We start from the raw sequence: 15,706 nt of genomic DNA, 5'->3' as shown, positions 1-15,706 counted from the left end.
CAATGGAGTTTTTGACATCGGCGTCGACGTACCTGAGAAGATAGTCGTCGACGGACGGATTTTCTTCTCTCCCTTCTCCTCCTGAGGTGTTCTTGAAGGCTTCTTAAAGATCTTCTCTTTTTCAGATGGAGAAGAAGCGAAAGAAAGGTCTTGGCTTGCCTTTTTTCCAGATGACACCTCAGGAAGAAGTCCCTCCTTCTCCTTTGAATGGGGAGGAGATTTTTTGGGACTAAGCCTTTTAGACCTTTCAGAGCACTTTTGAGAGGCTTTAGCAGGAGGTTCAGTAGGTAGAAGGGGAAGACCTACCCCTTTTTGTAGACCTCCTCGAAGATGTTGCTGAAGAGGAATCTTCACTATCACTGGACAGAACCTCTTTCCGAGACTTCATTTTCTGTAGCCAAGTCAGAAGTCTTACTTCCCGGTCTCAGAGTCTTGGTTGAGAAGGTCCTGCAGATCTTGCACTCAGTGGCTTTGTGGTCTGGGTATAAGCAATAAACACAATCTTTATGCTTATCTTCGACATAAAGTCTTTTCTTTGAGCAAGTAGCACAGGCTTTGAATAAAGCTTTCTTTTCAGACATTTTGAAGAGAAAAAAGGGTGTAGAAATCCAAAGTTGAAGAGAAAACCGAGCAGAGCTCAAAGGAGACTCTCTTAGCACAATGTGCGGTAGAAAATCTGAGGCTCTGAGGCTCTCTCCTGAGGCTTCTATAGGGTGAGGCTAATCCGATTGGTTGTTGCAAAATGTTGTTTTCTTTTACAAAAAGAGGTAGATAGGCTACAAAATGAGATGAGGCCTAGGCCTTACTTTCGCTTTTGTGCATACTGCTATGGTATTTTTCTATTTACAGAGGCTCCCAGGCTGACGACAGGGAATGATACAAAGCATGAGAATCTATGAAAGTTCCAATAATGGGGCAAGTATGACCCCTACCCCATCCTGAGGTCCCAGACAAGAGATCGCTGCCCAACCCTCCACAGTGCAATTCAATTTGGAAGCAGGAGACCAATGTTCTCCCACCTTCAACATGCCCCATACTTTCCCAAGATTTGCATGCGTTCATTACAAAAGTGCAGAATAATTATGGTCTTACTATCTTAGAATACTAGCCCACTTGTTTTGACAGCTGATCAAAGAGAAACATTATTTCTGTCTCTTGTCTCAAACTCTTAAGGAAAATGTTATCAGTGCAGGTAGGTCTTGTGTTTTATTTTGCAGAAAGTACATATTCAGAAATGAATGCAGTTCATTCTAAACTACACATGTTTCTCCCGCCAACTTGGTTTCAGCTAGTGCAACCTGAAACTGGAAAATATCAGCATGGGCTGGGCAGACCTTGCTAAATTCTTCTCCTTCTCCTCCACCCTGCTTTCATCAAAGCACCTCCCACAAACAGTTAGTCCCTCAACACTGTGCTTCATACTGCAAACAGTCATATATGGATATATTTTTAAGGTCTTTACAGAATGGCCACTTTCAATTTCACAGAAACCATATTCTTACCGTGGTAAAATTATTTTTTCTTCAGGTGTAAGAAAGGCATGGCTGTTGAACGTGCTGAATTTGATTGAAGGCGGATGCTTAAAGGGTTTTGCTCCAAAATTAAACTCACACTGCTGATAGGACATGAAACTAGCGGCAGCAAAAAATCCAGATCTGTAAAAATAGAATAAGTATATCATTATTACATTATCATGAATCAAATGTAGCCCAATCCCCAAAATTCAGTATCCTAGTAAATTTGATATAGACTTAACATTTGATTGACATTTATTTACTTTACATTTTTAAAAAGGGCATCTCTACTAAAACTGCGTCAGCAGATAAAAGAAAGCAGGGTACATCGGCTTGAAAACAAAAGAGATCAAAGTATGCCTCCATTGGTACTGAAAGTTGCTTAATTGCATTATTTTATAGCTAGTCGGAGAAGCATAGCATGTCAGGAGCCGTTTTTAATCATTTGAGGTTTGTTTCAATAGTATTTAACCACTCCAAAGTAGTATTATTGTGCCTAAAGGTGAAAAAGGCTTTCGAATGTTTTTGCTAAACATGGATAATCCTATGCTAGAAGACTTTCCTAAAAAAAAGCAAAAGGCATTGTATTTTTTTTTAGCTTGGCCTGGATGGCACTGGGTTTATTCCATGCTTTAAAATTGTGCTAGAAAACCAGACATTTCATGCAAGGAGATTTAGAGTTTCGGTGGTGTTCTAGGTATGCTCCCTATAAAGGAGCTGCTCTCACTTAAAGACTGGGAACTACCCAAGATTACCTTTATTTTGTATAATTTATGTAGTACGCCAAGCCACCAAGGGCTTTCTTTGTAATTATGCAAGATATCATGGCCCACTTGGGCACCTGCCATGCAAAACAATGTCTTGTAAACATGTGCACAGACCTCCAATTGGCTGCCTTACATGTTTCAGAAATGGATAAATGCAGCAGTAGTAACTTCCCCCATGAGGAATAGGCTCTGTTCTCACCAGATATGTAATATTAGCATAACAAATAAACACATAAAACTATCCAGCTAGAAATAGACTGTTGCCAAACTAGTAGAAATGGACCATAATTAACAAAAAAGGAGATAACACTGTCCAATATGCTTACTTTTATCTAGGTAGAACTTTAAAACCCTTTTAAAGTCTGAAGAACATAAGCTCTTTCCGCTGAAGAGGAAGGATTTTGGATAAAGGTAGGGAAATTATCTGTTTCTCAAGGTTGGAGACTACATTTGCGAGGAAACTCAGATGAATACTTCCAACAACTTTTTTTTTGTGGAAGACCATATTTGATTTGTTACAGCAAAGTGCCTAAATGTTCATAACCCTGTGGACTGAAGTGGTAGATACAAGGAAAGCAGTTCAAAAAATGTTACAAGGTAGCTTTATGAATTGGTCAATTTAATTCAATACAATTGATTCAGACTTTTTCAATTCTCTCTAGAAAGTCCTTTATCACAGGGGCTTTGCAAACAAGCATTTGCAATGCAATAGGTCTCGCATTTACGCGAGTTTGAGCTATTGACATTGTAAATGACAAGGCTTTTTATTTATGTTTTGGTTTTTAAAACATAAATAAAAGTCATTGTCATTTACATTGCCTATGTAAGACCTATTACATTGCAATTGCTTGTTTTTCTAGTTTCTAGATGCAACGAAAACAAAATGTAATTAAGGCAACACTAACAAAAGTGGATGCTCCCTAAACCCATACCTTCACTTAGGTCCTGATAGCGCGAATCAGCCACATGTGGTGGCAGACGTTGTCTTTATAAACCGTAATGGTATAATTTAAAACAACTAAACAATATGGGGAAAGAACTCGGTGGGTTAGGCGCTTGCGGCTTAGATCGGAGTAGAGTCAGTTTTAAATACCAAGGCCTGTGCACAGAAGCAACTAGGAAAATAGAGACATTTGGGGTTTGGCCAGAGGACGAGCCAGCTCACTCCGTGGGCATTTTACTGTAGCACTTCCAATTAACAAGCTAAAACAAACCGCCGAACATTGAGAAGTGAAAAAACAGTTCTTTTTACAGAGTGCTCCATTTCTAACACTCACCCAGAATAGGCAATGTAGAATGTAGATGTGCTTGATGACTGGCTCCTTTAACCATAAGAGTCAGGGTAGCACTTAATGCACAGAAAAAGGAGAAAAATAATCTGATCTTATTAAATAACTGTACCTATTCGTTAAAAGTTTACTTGCAAAGAGACTAGTCCGTTTGTGGGTTGGGATGCAAGACAGCAAGGTGTCTCATTTAATTGTAACGCTCCCTGCTGCGACATGCAGTGTTCTGCAAGTAGCACCTGCAAGTTACAAAGCATAGCTTTTCTTTCAAGCTGTTTTCTGCTTCATTTATATCCCTTCATGCCTCCTCAAATATAAACACAAACAGGCTAAAGTATGCTTTTAACATATTTCTGTTTGAAAACGGCTTGGGAAAAGAAAAATTATTTTGCCTGGAGGTTTGACATGTGCTTCTGTCAGACGTGTGTACACATGGACGAGATGGCAGAAAGTTAATATCCTCGGCCGTGAAGAGCACAGTGTGTGTCGCAGAGTGTGAACTTCTGCATATTTAGTCTGGGGGCTGCTTTTTTTTGGGATAACTAGTCATGCATTTCCAGCTGCTTAGTAACTTCACAGAGAGACGATGTTTATCATCGACAAAGTCTGCTTGTTACTTCCAAAATACAAGCATTTACAATGCAATAGGTCTCGTATTTATGAGAGTTTAAGCTAATGCCATAGTAAATGACAATAGCTTTTATTTTTGTTTTATAAACCAAAACCAAAATAAAAGGCATAGCCATTTTCAATGCCAATAACTCAAACACACATAACAGCGAGACCTTTTGCATTGCAAATGCTGGTTAAAAATAGTTTATCAGCTGTATACGCCATTTACCCTTTGAGAAAATCCACAAACCCACACACCCCGATGGGAACCAATCACATTACTCCCCTTACAACATCAGCTGCGAGAAAGGCATTGCTGACGATTGCCCTCGGTACATGGACAGCGAGGGCTGCCATAATAGCTGTGGCATAGACCATCAGCAGTATCAGTGGCAATGTTTGTTGTGCAAGGGAGCATAGGTGGGGGAACCGCTGTGCAGTGGGCGGCAGCGGCAGCTGCATACAGGCAGTACATTGAGTCCCCAAAGCAGTACAGGAAGCTGTTAACTATAATGTCAGTTCGGTGATAGTTTGTGATAGTTTGTAAAACATTACAAATTCCCCCCAAAATTGTAAAGCTGGTTTAAAGTGTAGTAATGTAGCTTCTCTATGCTGTTCTCAATGCTGTTGCCCTCACCCAGGCTGTGAAGTTTCCTAGGCCAATGCGTGAAAAAGTTCATCCAGGTCAAATTTTAACTTGGCATTCTAGGACCTGAAACCTCTTTTTACCCCGTTAAAAACAAACACTCCAACCCCCAGAATGCACACGAAGAACTTCGACAGGACGAGTAAGACATTTGAGAGCTCAAGTCTCGGATCGCTGCTACAGTTAAAAAAGAACACACACAAATACTAACAATTCCTGGCTCTTTATCTTACAACACATGCTAGACTCCTTGCGTATGTTTACAATTTTACATGAGATACTATTCCAAGGACGCATCTAATGCATAAAAATGTCACACGTGACACGGCCTCTAACAGATCGGGGCAGGTGAAAGTTTAATTTTCTTGACATCTCAGAGACGGGCACAGCGCGCTAATTCATATCATACTGCCAGAGCAAGCGCCTGACAGCAGCCCGCGTTTAGGAGCCTGGGAGGGTCTTGCCACACTCAAGATGGCGGTCGTAGTTGCCTCCCTGGTGTGAATGATGTCACTAGAACTAGCCGCACGCTGCGGAGAATCTCCTGTCACTGTTACTTAAGAGTTCAGGAGGCATCCGAAAGAACTGTGCCTACAGGTGAGAAGACCCTGTGCCTCTTTGAAAGTGTTCTGTACTTTTCAGTCCTGAGAAATATGTAGTGTACCAGTCAAAGCAGGAGAGGGAGAGGGTAACGGCCATAGTATCTGAATTTGGAACGGGAGCCAGGTTCAAGTCTCAGTGTCAGCCGGTGAGGGGAAGGGGAGGGGAGGGGGCGTGAGTGTGGGGGGTGTGTGCGCATGCGTGTGTGGGTGTAGCTGTGCGTGTGTATGTATATGTGTGACTGCGTGTCTGTTAGCTGTGCGTGTGTATATGTGGGGCTGTGTGTGTGTAAGTGCGTCCTGATGTGCCTGCGTGGGTGTATGTGTGTGCGCATGCATGAGTGTGGCTGTGTCTGCGCACGATTGAGAGAGGCAGTGAATGTGGGACAGGAGATATGCACGGGGCCGAGCAGGGCGTGCGCGCCCATGAGGTAAAATCGCCAAGGAAAAGCGCGTAACCACCCCCCTGTCCTCCATTCCCGGAAAACGGTCTTTCGCTGGAGCAGCGCTATGCGCTGCTAACACCAGCGAGACCTAAAAAAGGAGGTTTGTAATGAACTTTTTGTATCTTTTGTAATGGCTGAAAGATGCACTTTATTAAGGAAAACCCCAGCAATTCGCTGGCAAAAAAAAAGAAGGTTTACTGCCTCTTCCTGGCATCTGGTCGTGTCAATATTCCTCTGTTAATTTAAGGGTGTGAGACCCATGGATGGACAACTAACTTCCATAGGGATGCCTATACATTCGTGCAGAAGATTTAGGTGTCCATTTTGTAAGAGTTTAGATGTCAGGCTGCTGACATCAACAATGAAATATTGGGATGCTGGATGTAAGCCCAAAATTTAAAAGATCCATTCTGCGCAATAGACTCTTGTATGGACAGTCCAAAAGATATAGAACTATCAATGCAGCCTTTCTGTGGGTATAATAATCACCTGAGCTTTGCCTCATCAGTTTTATGATGTTGGCAATCAAATGTATCGTTGGAAATGTGTAACCAGATTTCTTTGACCAGCTTATCAAAAAGGTATCTAAATTGTGCCAGGTTGGTAGAACCTGGAGACGTAGTTTGGGTATATTTTGTTTACAATGTTTCTGAACTGATCTATCTGGGGAAATGCCCATTTGCAGAAGAAGTTGTGCAACACTCCGTCATTTAATACACAATTGTGGATTTCTTGAAGGGTTTGGTTAAGGGAGTGTGGCCCTGAGTTTTGCGTTTTAGTTAAATGGGCTCATGTAATGTGGAGATGCCTAGCAATTGGCAAGTTCTTGATAGCTTGTGCTTCAAGAAAGAATTCTGGATAGAGTTCCTCCGGTGCTAGTAGAGATAATACATGGTATTCATTTTTAAGCTGAAGTGGCAGAGTTCAATTTGACAGCCAAATTAAATGAACTCTGCTCTAGGAGAATACTCTGTTGAGACTTTCATGTGATCCATGCACGCTCCCCATCCCAGTTGGGAGGCATCAATCATTGTATTTTGAGAACGCATATCTTGATGAAAATCGACACCTTTTAGAAGGTTTTGCTTCCCTCAGCAGCAAGGATAGCTTTTGAAAGAGTTAGCTTGTCCTCCCAGCTGCCAGAGCATGTGCACCACTGATCTTCCACACACTGTTGCAATTGTGTCATCCATTGCTGTGCATGAGGTAACAGGAAAATGAGCAATGACATTGACCACAGCATAGAAGAGATCTGAAGGGCTGCTTGGTGAAACATCTTTAGAAGATCCCAACACTTCGACAATGGCAGTAAATCGTTCTGCTGAATTGCAACTTTAGAAGCCAGTCAGCCAGGGAAGAATAAACAAAAATCTTTGAGGTAAGCAGTCACCACCATCAAGAATTTCAAATAAGGTGGTGCAGTAAACTGGATTCCAAAGGGAAATACCTTGATTAGTAATTATGGCATTTCATCAGCTGCGGCCTCTACTCGTTGCAGGACTGCAATGAAGCTCTAGGGTATGATGGCTTCTTGCATAGCAACTGTGCCAAATGCCAGACTACATATGTGCTCCCAGAGAAATACCCTTACAAGGCAATGGTCACAAATAGAGGTTCATTGGGAAGATCTAGTATTGATGAAGGCCATCACGCATTGCTCTCTGCAACAACCTGGTATGCAGACTTTTTGGGGCCCAATAATGCAAGCGACCATCATCACGGATACATGGTTCACCAGGTGGGGCGCACATCTTTGACCTTGATCCTTCATGATCAACATATCAACTACCTGAGTAAAGTACTCAAAGCTTTCGTCAACCATATGCGAGGCAAAGAGTGACAACATGACGGCTATGTATTACACATAGAAGCAGGGGTACTCACGGACCCAACTGTCTGCATTAACACAGGAGATCTGGCACTGGATGATCCAGAACAAGATCCATCGAAAAAGGTTACTTACAGCGTAACTTCTGTATGTAGCCTGTAGTGATGCAAATTCACATGCTCAAACCCTCCAACCCGGAAGCAGGCAATGTATTGCAAATGTTTTTCACCTTCTTTAACAGCTTACCATGTACATGGCACACATATTAGTCTTGCTATATACTATACTTTCACTACATACTCACTGAGCAGAAAGCAATCTGGGTTGGAGTCGTTGCCCATGCACATAGTGGACTAAGGAAGGAGTCCAGTGACTCGAAACTTCGTCAAAGAAAAACAAGCTGTAATTTGAGAGCCCAACTGTAGATGTCAGCAGCATGTAAAGCATGTGTATCTACAGCCACACATTCTATAAACATATTGTTCCCGAAGGAAAGTAACTTTATGATGGCTACATCTTCCACAGATCTCTCATCATGCAAAAGGACAATAAAGTAATATAATTCCAGAGGTGGGACTGAGTAGTGGATTAGCAATGAAGTCCCGCAACACGCCTCTGTCAAAGTATCCATCACTGCGAGTCTCGGCTGTGAAGCAGTAATGTTTAGCAAAACCATATATGGATGGCCATGTGGCCGCCTGGCAAATGTCAACCACCGGAATAACTGGTAGGAGCCACAGAAGCAGACTAGCCTTATGAAGGGGGTAAAACAGTCGGACAGTCTTCCTTGGACAAGGCATAACAGATCTCAGGTTAAAAGGTTCCCAAACATGAGATCTTGCCATCCTTCGCTCCGGCAAAGCCTACAAAGAGATGATCATCCACACTGTATAGTCACATGCAGTCAATATAATAAGAAGCTTAGCACCTGGAGTGTAGTCTATCCAGGCACACTTTTTTTGTGGGTTGAGGAGGAGAGAATGAAGTAATAGTGAGGGACTGGTTATGTGAAAGACAGATAACACTTTCAGTAGGAATGAATGGCAGGTGCAAAGCACCAATTAATCCAGACAGAATAAAGCGAATGGTGGTTGAACCATGGGGACTGGAAGTTAACCCACCATCCCACCATATGGGCTGAAGGTTTTGCCACTAAGAAAACAGTTTTTAAAAACAGAAGTTTCATCGAGCAACTCTGAATTGGCTCAAATGGGGAAATCACAAGGAATGTTAAAAAATGATTAAAATTACAATGCGTAATAAGAACCAAAGTGGGAGGATAAAGTAAAGCAAACCTTCAAGAAAACACTCTTCTAGTGGCAACTTAAATGAAGAAGGTTGAACTTGGAGACACACGAAGATGGACATGGTACCCCAATAACAGCCAACAGTTGCAACAGCAATGTTCTTCTGTGCAAGGGATAGTGTCAAGTGTAGACTGTGGGAAAAGCGTGGCTGAAAGGCGCTCAGTTTATCCTAACTCAAACCCCTGAACAAACTTATTTCTAAGGCCGACATATTTTATTTTGTGGCAGGCAGAATTTCTGGCTGCCAGGACAACATCCGACACCTCAGCTGCAAACAGTAGTTTGTATAATATTGATACCTTTCAATCTCCACATGTGCTGACACAGTATTGGTGGATTTGGGATCACGACCAGACCAGCCTAATACAGGTTCACAATGTGCAGTTAAAGAAGAGAGTTGCTTTCCAACACAGTGATGAACCAAACCATTATAGCCTAGTCCGGGGTGAACAGGATCAGCTGCTTCCATTCCTCCGGACTTTCTGTAGCAACAGTATCACCGCGAAGTCATGAACTAGATGGAGCCAATGACTAACTGAATCTGAAGGAATTCTGCAGGCAACCATTAAGAGGGAAATGTATGGCACAAAACACAGAACACTGTTCTGCAGTGAGGTAAAAAAGGTCAATGTGTAGACACTAGAATCTGGAGATCCCACTTGTGGTCCTTCAGGTAGAAGGGCTCACAACATCCGTCAAACTGTTTGTCGCTCCACTGTTGGGCCAGCTGTCACAGCAGTGTCCTCTTTGCCACCTCCAGAGTCCAATTCCCCACACCATCCGGTCTGCTGATATAATGGGTGCCACTGGCGTGGTCTGCCAGAACTTGAACTGTGCTCTCTGAAATGGAAGGGAGGAGCGCATTAACTGTATGATGAACTGTAGAAGCTGCAACACATTTATGTGTATGTTCTGCTCTGGTTTTTCCCCTAGGGCCCGCAACTGGATACCCAGATACTCAAAAGAGCACCCAAGTCTACTGAGGAGGCAACTGTAACTAGGGTAGCCTAGCCTGCAACTGGCGAGGACTGAAGAGGCAACCAACCAATACGTTAAAGGGAAACCCCCTGGTGAAGGTCTAGGAGGACAAAATCTTAGATCTGCACTAGAGCTAACAGACTCCTGATGCGGTAGAATCTGTAATGGGGAGGGCCAAAGGTGGATTACTAATCTTATTATCTGTACACCTCCCTATACATGTAAGGGAAAGTCATATAGTGGGGTCCCATTCGCAAATCCTGGAAATATTGGTCGGTAGGGACAGAAATTTACTATCGATTAACCACTACAATAACATCTTTGACCCTTCCAGTACTTCTGTTGTAGATGAACTTGAATCTGTTATGGACTCAATTCTCTGCAAATCGGCTATATCCTATGATATTGTTTGGGGGGGAGACTTTAACATCAGAACTTGCCCCCTCTCCTACTCAACTACATGTGGATACGATGGGGACAACGGGGAGAATCTACTACACTTTCTACACTCTCCATACGGTACTTCCCTTAACAACTTGATGCTAAAGTCTGATGTATCCATTCACCAACATGCCCCTGATAATGAGGGTAACTTGGCCCCCACCTTCACGGTGAGAAATACTACCTCTATCATTGATTTTCTGCTCATCTCCAACCGGTTAGCTCCCCATTGTTCGGTCCCACAGATCTTAGACCTCGGTCTGAGTGACCACAATGCTCTTACTATGACCATATACTGTGAGCTCTCTAGGAATGTACTTTCCGGTAGGGTTGTTGATGACATTATCCCATGTAGGCCAAATGGGATACGCATCAAGTGGTGTGGGGAAAAATCAGAGAATCTACACCGTAGTGTTGTGAAAGCTGGCCTAAATATGATACTTAGTTGCCTTGATACTGAAGCCCCACCAGAACAATCCGTAAATAACTTTGAGAAACTGGGTGCCATAATTAAGCAAACCCTTACCACCAAGAAGGCCCAAACTAAATGGGATACACAGGGTTTGTTTAACCAAGCATGCACAAGGGCACTAAAAGCCCTTAAACTTGCCCTCTCCACCACCCCCAGAGACAAGGAAGCAGTCACATCCCTGAGGGCTAATTACAAAAATGAGCTAAAACTCAGGAAACAAGAACTAAGAGAAATAGCCTGGGAAGATCTGAGCCAAGCTGCAGCCCTCCGGGACAGCAAGCTGTTTTGGAGTACCATCAATAGCCCATTCCTCCAAAAAGAGGAATTTCCAGTTCTTACCGCCCAAGTTAGCGAAGATGGCTGGGTGTCACACTTTACAGGGATCTTTGACCCAACTGGAGAACCTAATGATAGTTCTTATATTAATTATATTACCCCAGTTGAAATCCCGAGAATCACGATCCACGAGGTGGATATGGCAATAATGAATAGTAAAGGGGAAAAGGCTCCGGGCCCAGATGGGGTACCAATCGACCTATATAAATTCGATCCAGCCCTTTGGAGTCCATTATTGACCATAGCTTTTAACGCCGCTATGGATAACAGGGCCCCCTCTACCTGGGGTGAATCCATCATTATCCCAATCTATAAGAAGGGGGATAGAGGAGAGGCTAAGAACTACCGCCCTATCTCCCTTCTGGATTCCTCACTAAAAATCTTGAGTAGGGTCCTGTTAGCACGTTTGGAAGATTGGGCCTTAGATAACCATATCCTTGCCCCATCCCAATATGGCTTTAGAAAGGGCCTTGGTACGATTGAACAATGTATCAACTTGAACCTTTTAATAGGGAAATATACCAAGGCCAAACCGGGATCTCTATTTTTGTGTTTCGCGGATCTTTCTAGCGCATTTGATCTGGTTGACCATGCTTTGTTATGGTCAACTTTATTGGGGATGGGAGCCCCCCCTGACATTATTCATTTTTTAGCCACACTTTATTCTAATCTATCTGCCCAAATTCGCTATGGTCCAGCGGGGGAGTGCACACGAAAGATTAGAGTAAGATCTGGTATCCGACAGGGATGTGTATTGGCCCCGTTGCTTTTCTCGCTCTTCATTAACTCGGTTGAGCAAGAACTAAAGCAAATCCATGCTGATGCCCCCCAAGTAGGAGGCACTCCCATACCGGTATTACTCTATGCCGACAATACTGTCCTACTCTCCAGGACTCCTATAGGCCTCCAAAAACTGATGGACGGGTTTTATGATTTTATACAGAGAAGGAAACTTAAAATCAATAATTCCAAAACCTTTGTCATGGTGTGTGGTAAAAAGCTGAAACTTTTTAAACCCTTTTGTTTTAAGGAAAACCATATTGAGACTGTTACCAATTTTTGTTATTTGGGTGTTACTTTTAATAATAGAGGATCGTGGGCCCCAGAGGAGATAAATGTCAAAGCCAGAATGGGGAAAGCATCCCTAGGCGTCTTCCGCTTTGCCTCTAAAGTAGGAAGCCGCCGTATTGTTGATATGCTGACTATATACAAGCACAGATGTACCTCGATAGCATTGTATGGTTCGGGGGTGTGGGGACACTGCAACGTAAGGGCCCTGCAAATTGTAGAAAACAAGTTCCTCAAACGGCTGCTCTGTCTTCCTTCTTCGGCTTCCACTGTTTTAACCCATGCGGAACTAGACCTGGATTATCTGTCCGATCTAACCGGATTAAGGCCATTGTTGGTATGGAAATCCATTTTTACCAAGACGGAAACTGCCTTTACCAAAGACATTATCAAGGACTGCTTACTCTTGGATAAAGTTTTAAGTATCCCATGGTTAAAATATGTGATCTCAACTGTTAAGGATCTGTTTGACATGGATATATGTAATGACCCCACCTGTTTGAATTCTCTGAGCAAACAGGAACTAAAAAATGATTATTTGAGGGCGAAATCTGATGCACGAAGTAATGCTACCAGAGAATATTCCACACATACTTTTCATTACTCACTGAAAGATGATAGTCGTGGTATACCCATGTACCTTAATGTTATCCACAGACAGTCTCATCAGTTTTTTCTCTCAAGATTGAGATTAGGTATAGCACATAACCTAGTTGCCTTCCCCACAATGAAATCTCACCCAGCTATTCCTTGTCCATGTGACAGTTTTACTAAACAAAGCACACCGCACTTTTTACTACTCTGTCCTTTGTATAAAGCGCAGCGTATTTGTTATCTTAAGCCTATGTTCCTTAAATACTCCATGTATACTACAGGTAACGCTATGAGGCTTTTATTCTCACTTTCAAGTCCAGATATATGTTTTTTTACTGCTACTTTCATTTTGAAATCCATTAGAGCAAGACTTAGTATGGTTTTCCCGTAAATTTATGTGCAGCAATTCCCACACCATATGCCAAAGTTCTTCCTGTTCATCATTTTGTTTGTTATGTATATGTAATGTTTTAACTGTATACTTTTATGATGTTTTTAAAACATTCGAATAAAGTTATAAACTGAACTGACTCCTGATGCTGGAGTCATTGTTTTCTAAGGCCCCATCTGGAGTGTAGCACTTGCAGAAAGCATGAGTTCAGACCCAATAGACGTAGGACTTAAGGGATCAGTGTCTGATCCAGAAACATAAGATTCATATCCAGAATATCTGAAACCCTCCTCCGAGGAGGAAAAGGTTTCATACAGGTTGTGCAAAGCACTACTCCTATGAAGATCATCCTTTGTGTTAGAACAAGTTGGGGCTGCGGAACGTTGAACTTGAAGTTCAAGTCACAAAGAAGGGTCATAGCGCACTGAAGATGCTCAACCAACAGAGTAAAGGCCCTGCCTTCACCAACCAGGTGTCTAGAAATCCTTAGAATCCTGACATCCACAGTGAGGAAGTTACCTATGCATTCACCTTAGTTAAAATGCAATGTGCACTGGTCAGTGCAAATGGCAGAAACGTGAACTGATAGTGTTGAGATGCCACAGTAAACATCAGGTAAGCATCTTGAATGTCCTGGGACACAATCCAATTAACTGAATCAAAGACAACAGAGCCTGGCTTAGGAAAAGCCTTTTGAACTTGTACTGCCCAACAGATTTGAGGGGGAAATGCGCAGATTTGACCCAGGCTTCCATACTACTAGGGGACCAAGGAAAAGGGAGTTAAATACCCATGCCCCTTTCCTCTTTTGTAGGTCCTTAAGGGTTACATCTCCAGAGAAGCCAGTGAAATATACACAAGCATGGTAGAGTAAGGTGACAGCCATGCCCATGGATCGATCCACTGTATCTGCTGAATCCATGCTGCTCTTCAGGATTTGTGTGAAAGCATCCAGACCATTAATTACCAGACTGGAGACGGATTATATGACTTACTTTGTCAGCATCTATTTGTTGCATTTAGTGCTGTAGATTCACATGCTCTGCATACTCCTGCCATCTACTCTTGAGCATTTACAACTTCCTTTTCTTCGAAGACGTTTTTCGAGTCACATAATCCTGCGAATACTCCTTGTCGAGGTAACGCAAATGGACGTCAGCATCATCTTCAGATTAGTATTAACATGTCAGGTGTAGGTGTAGTTGAGCTTGAAGTAGTCTGTAGTGATGACCATGCAATGTGAAGGTAAATTACGTGAATTTTCGGAGTATCATCTAGATCAACCAATGATTTCCGGGGAGGTGAGAGGGCACATGTGAATCTACAGCACTACATGCAACAAATAGATGCTTACAAGGCAAACATAATCCATCTGTAGCATGTGAAGCTGTAGATACACATGCTCTGCACAGACTGTTAAGCAGTGTTGCAGAGGTTTTAAATGGAAAATGCTACTTACCAGTATGCATCTGTTCTTGGCATGTGGGGCTGTAGATTTGTATACTTGTGCATAGATCGCCATCTGGTGGTGGGCTCGGATGTTTGCACTTTGTTTTTGTCTTGGAAGAAGTCTTATGTAGTCATGAGGTAGGTGACTCCTCCTTAGGATGATAGTGCGCAGGGGCATCGACTCCCTCCCCAGATTGTTTTGCCATGGAGGGTTATGATGGAGTTAGTAAGAAACAGAAAAGGAGGTCCATGTGTAATGTATCTATGTAAGAGAGTACTGGAATAGATAGAGGTATCCGGGGAGGTGGGTGGGCGTATACGAATCTACAGCTCTACATGCCAAGAACAGATGCATACTGGTAAGTAGCATTTTCCGTTCAAAGAAAATGAGCTGTAGATCGTATACTTGTGCATAGACTACACAGCAGTTACCTCCTTAGCGGTGGCTACCTGTATCTGTTGCAGTGGTTTGAAAAGTTTTTTAATACAGCCTGGTCCACACAAGCTTGTTTTGCTTGCATGTCTACACAATAGTGTTTTGTGAACGTGTGTGGTGTAGACCAAGTTGCTGCTCTGCAGATGTCATCTAGGGGAATGTACACTAAGAACGCCATGGATGCCCCTAGTTTACACATGGAGTGAGCTCTGGGGGGAATGGTTAAGGTGTGTTTGGCTTTAGCATAGCATATTTGGATGCATTTAACAATCCACCTTGCAATCCCTGTTTTAGAGATAGGATTGCCTTTATGAGGTGGGGAGAAAGCCACAAAAAGTTGTTTCTAAAGGATTTTGTTCATTCAATGTAGTAAAGTATCACTGTTTTACGTCCAGCGTGTAAAGAGCCCGTTCTGCTACTGAGTCTGGTAGAGGGAAAACACTGGGAGTTCTACAGACTGGTTATTGTAGAAAGCAGAGACGAATTTTGGGTTAGTCCTAAGAACAACTTTGTTATGATGGATTTGGAGAAATGGT

The 15,706-nt window shown here is 42.6% G+C and overlaps 1 protein-coding gene across 4 annotated transcripts in view; it reads right to left on the bottom strand.

The window, feature by feature from the left end:
- Nucleotides 1-15,706, bottom strand: part of RSPRY1 (ring finger and SPRY domain containing 1) — a 300,486-nt gene that overhangs the window by 42,653 nt on the left and 242,127 nt on the right. For all 4 annotated transcript variants that reach the window (XM_086947733.1, XM_086947736.1, XM_086947734.1 and 1 more), the window contains exon 13: nucleotides 1,503-1,655. In XM_086947733.1, coding sequence (XP_086803859.1) covers nucleotides 1,503-1,655 — 153 coding nt within the window. The remainder of the gene's footprint in view (nucleotides 1-1,502; nucleotides 1,656-15,706) is intronic.

The sequence above is a fragment of the Lissotriton vulgaris genome, chromosome 12 (assembly GCF_964263255.1).
Source record: "Lissotriton vulgaris chromosome 12, aLisVul1.2, whole genome shotgun sequence".
Taxonomy (NCBI): Eukaryota; Metazoa; Chordata; class Amphibia; order Caudata; family Salamandridae; genus Lissotriton; species Lissotriton vulgaris.
This window is presented reverse-complemented; position numbering and strand designations above follow the sequence as displayed.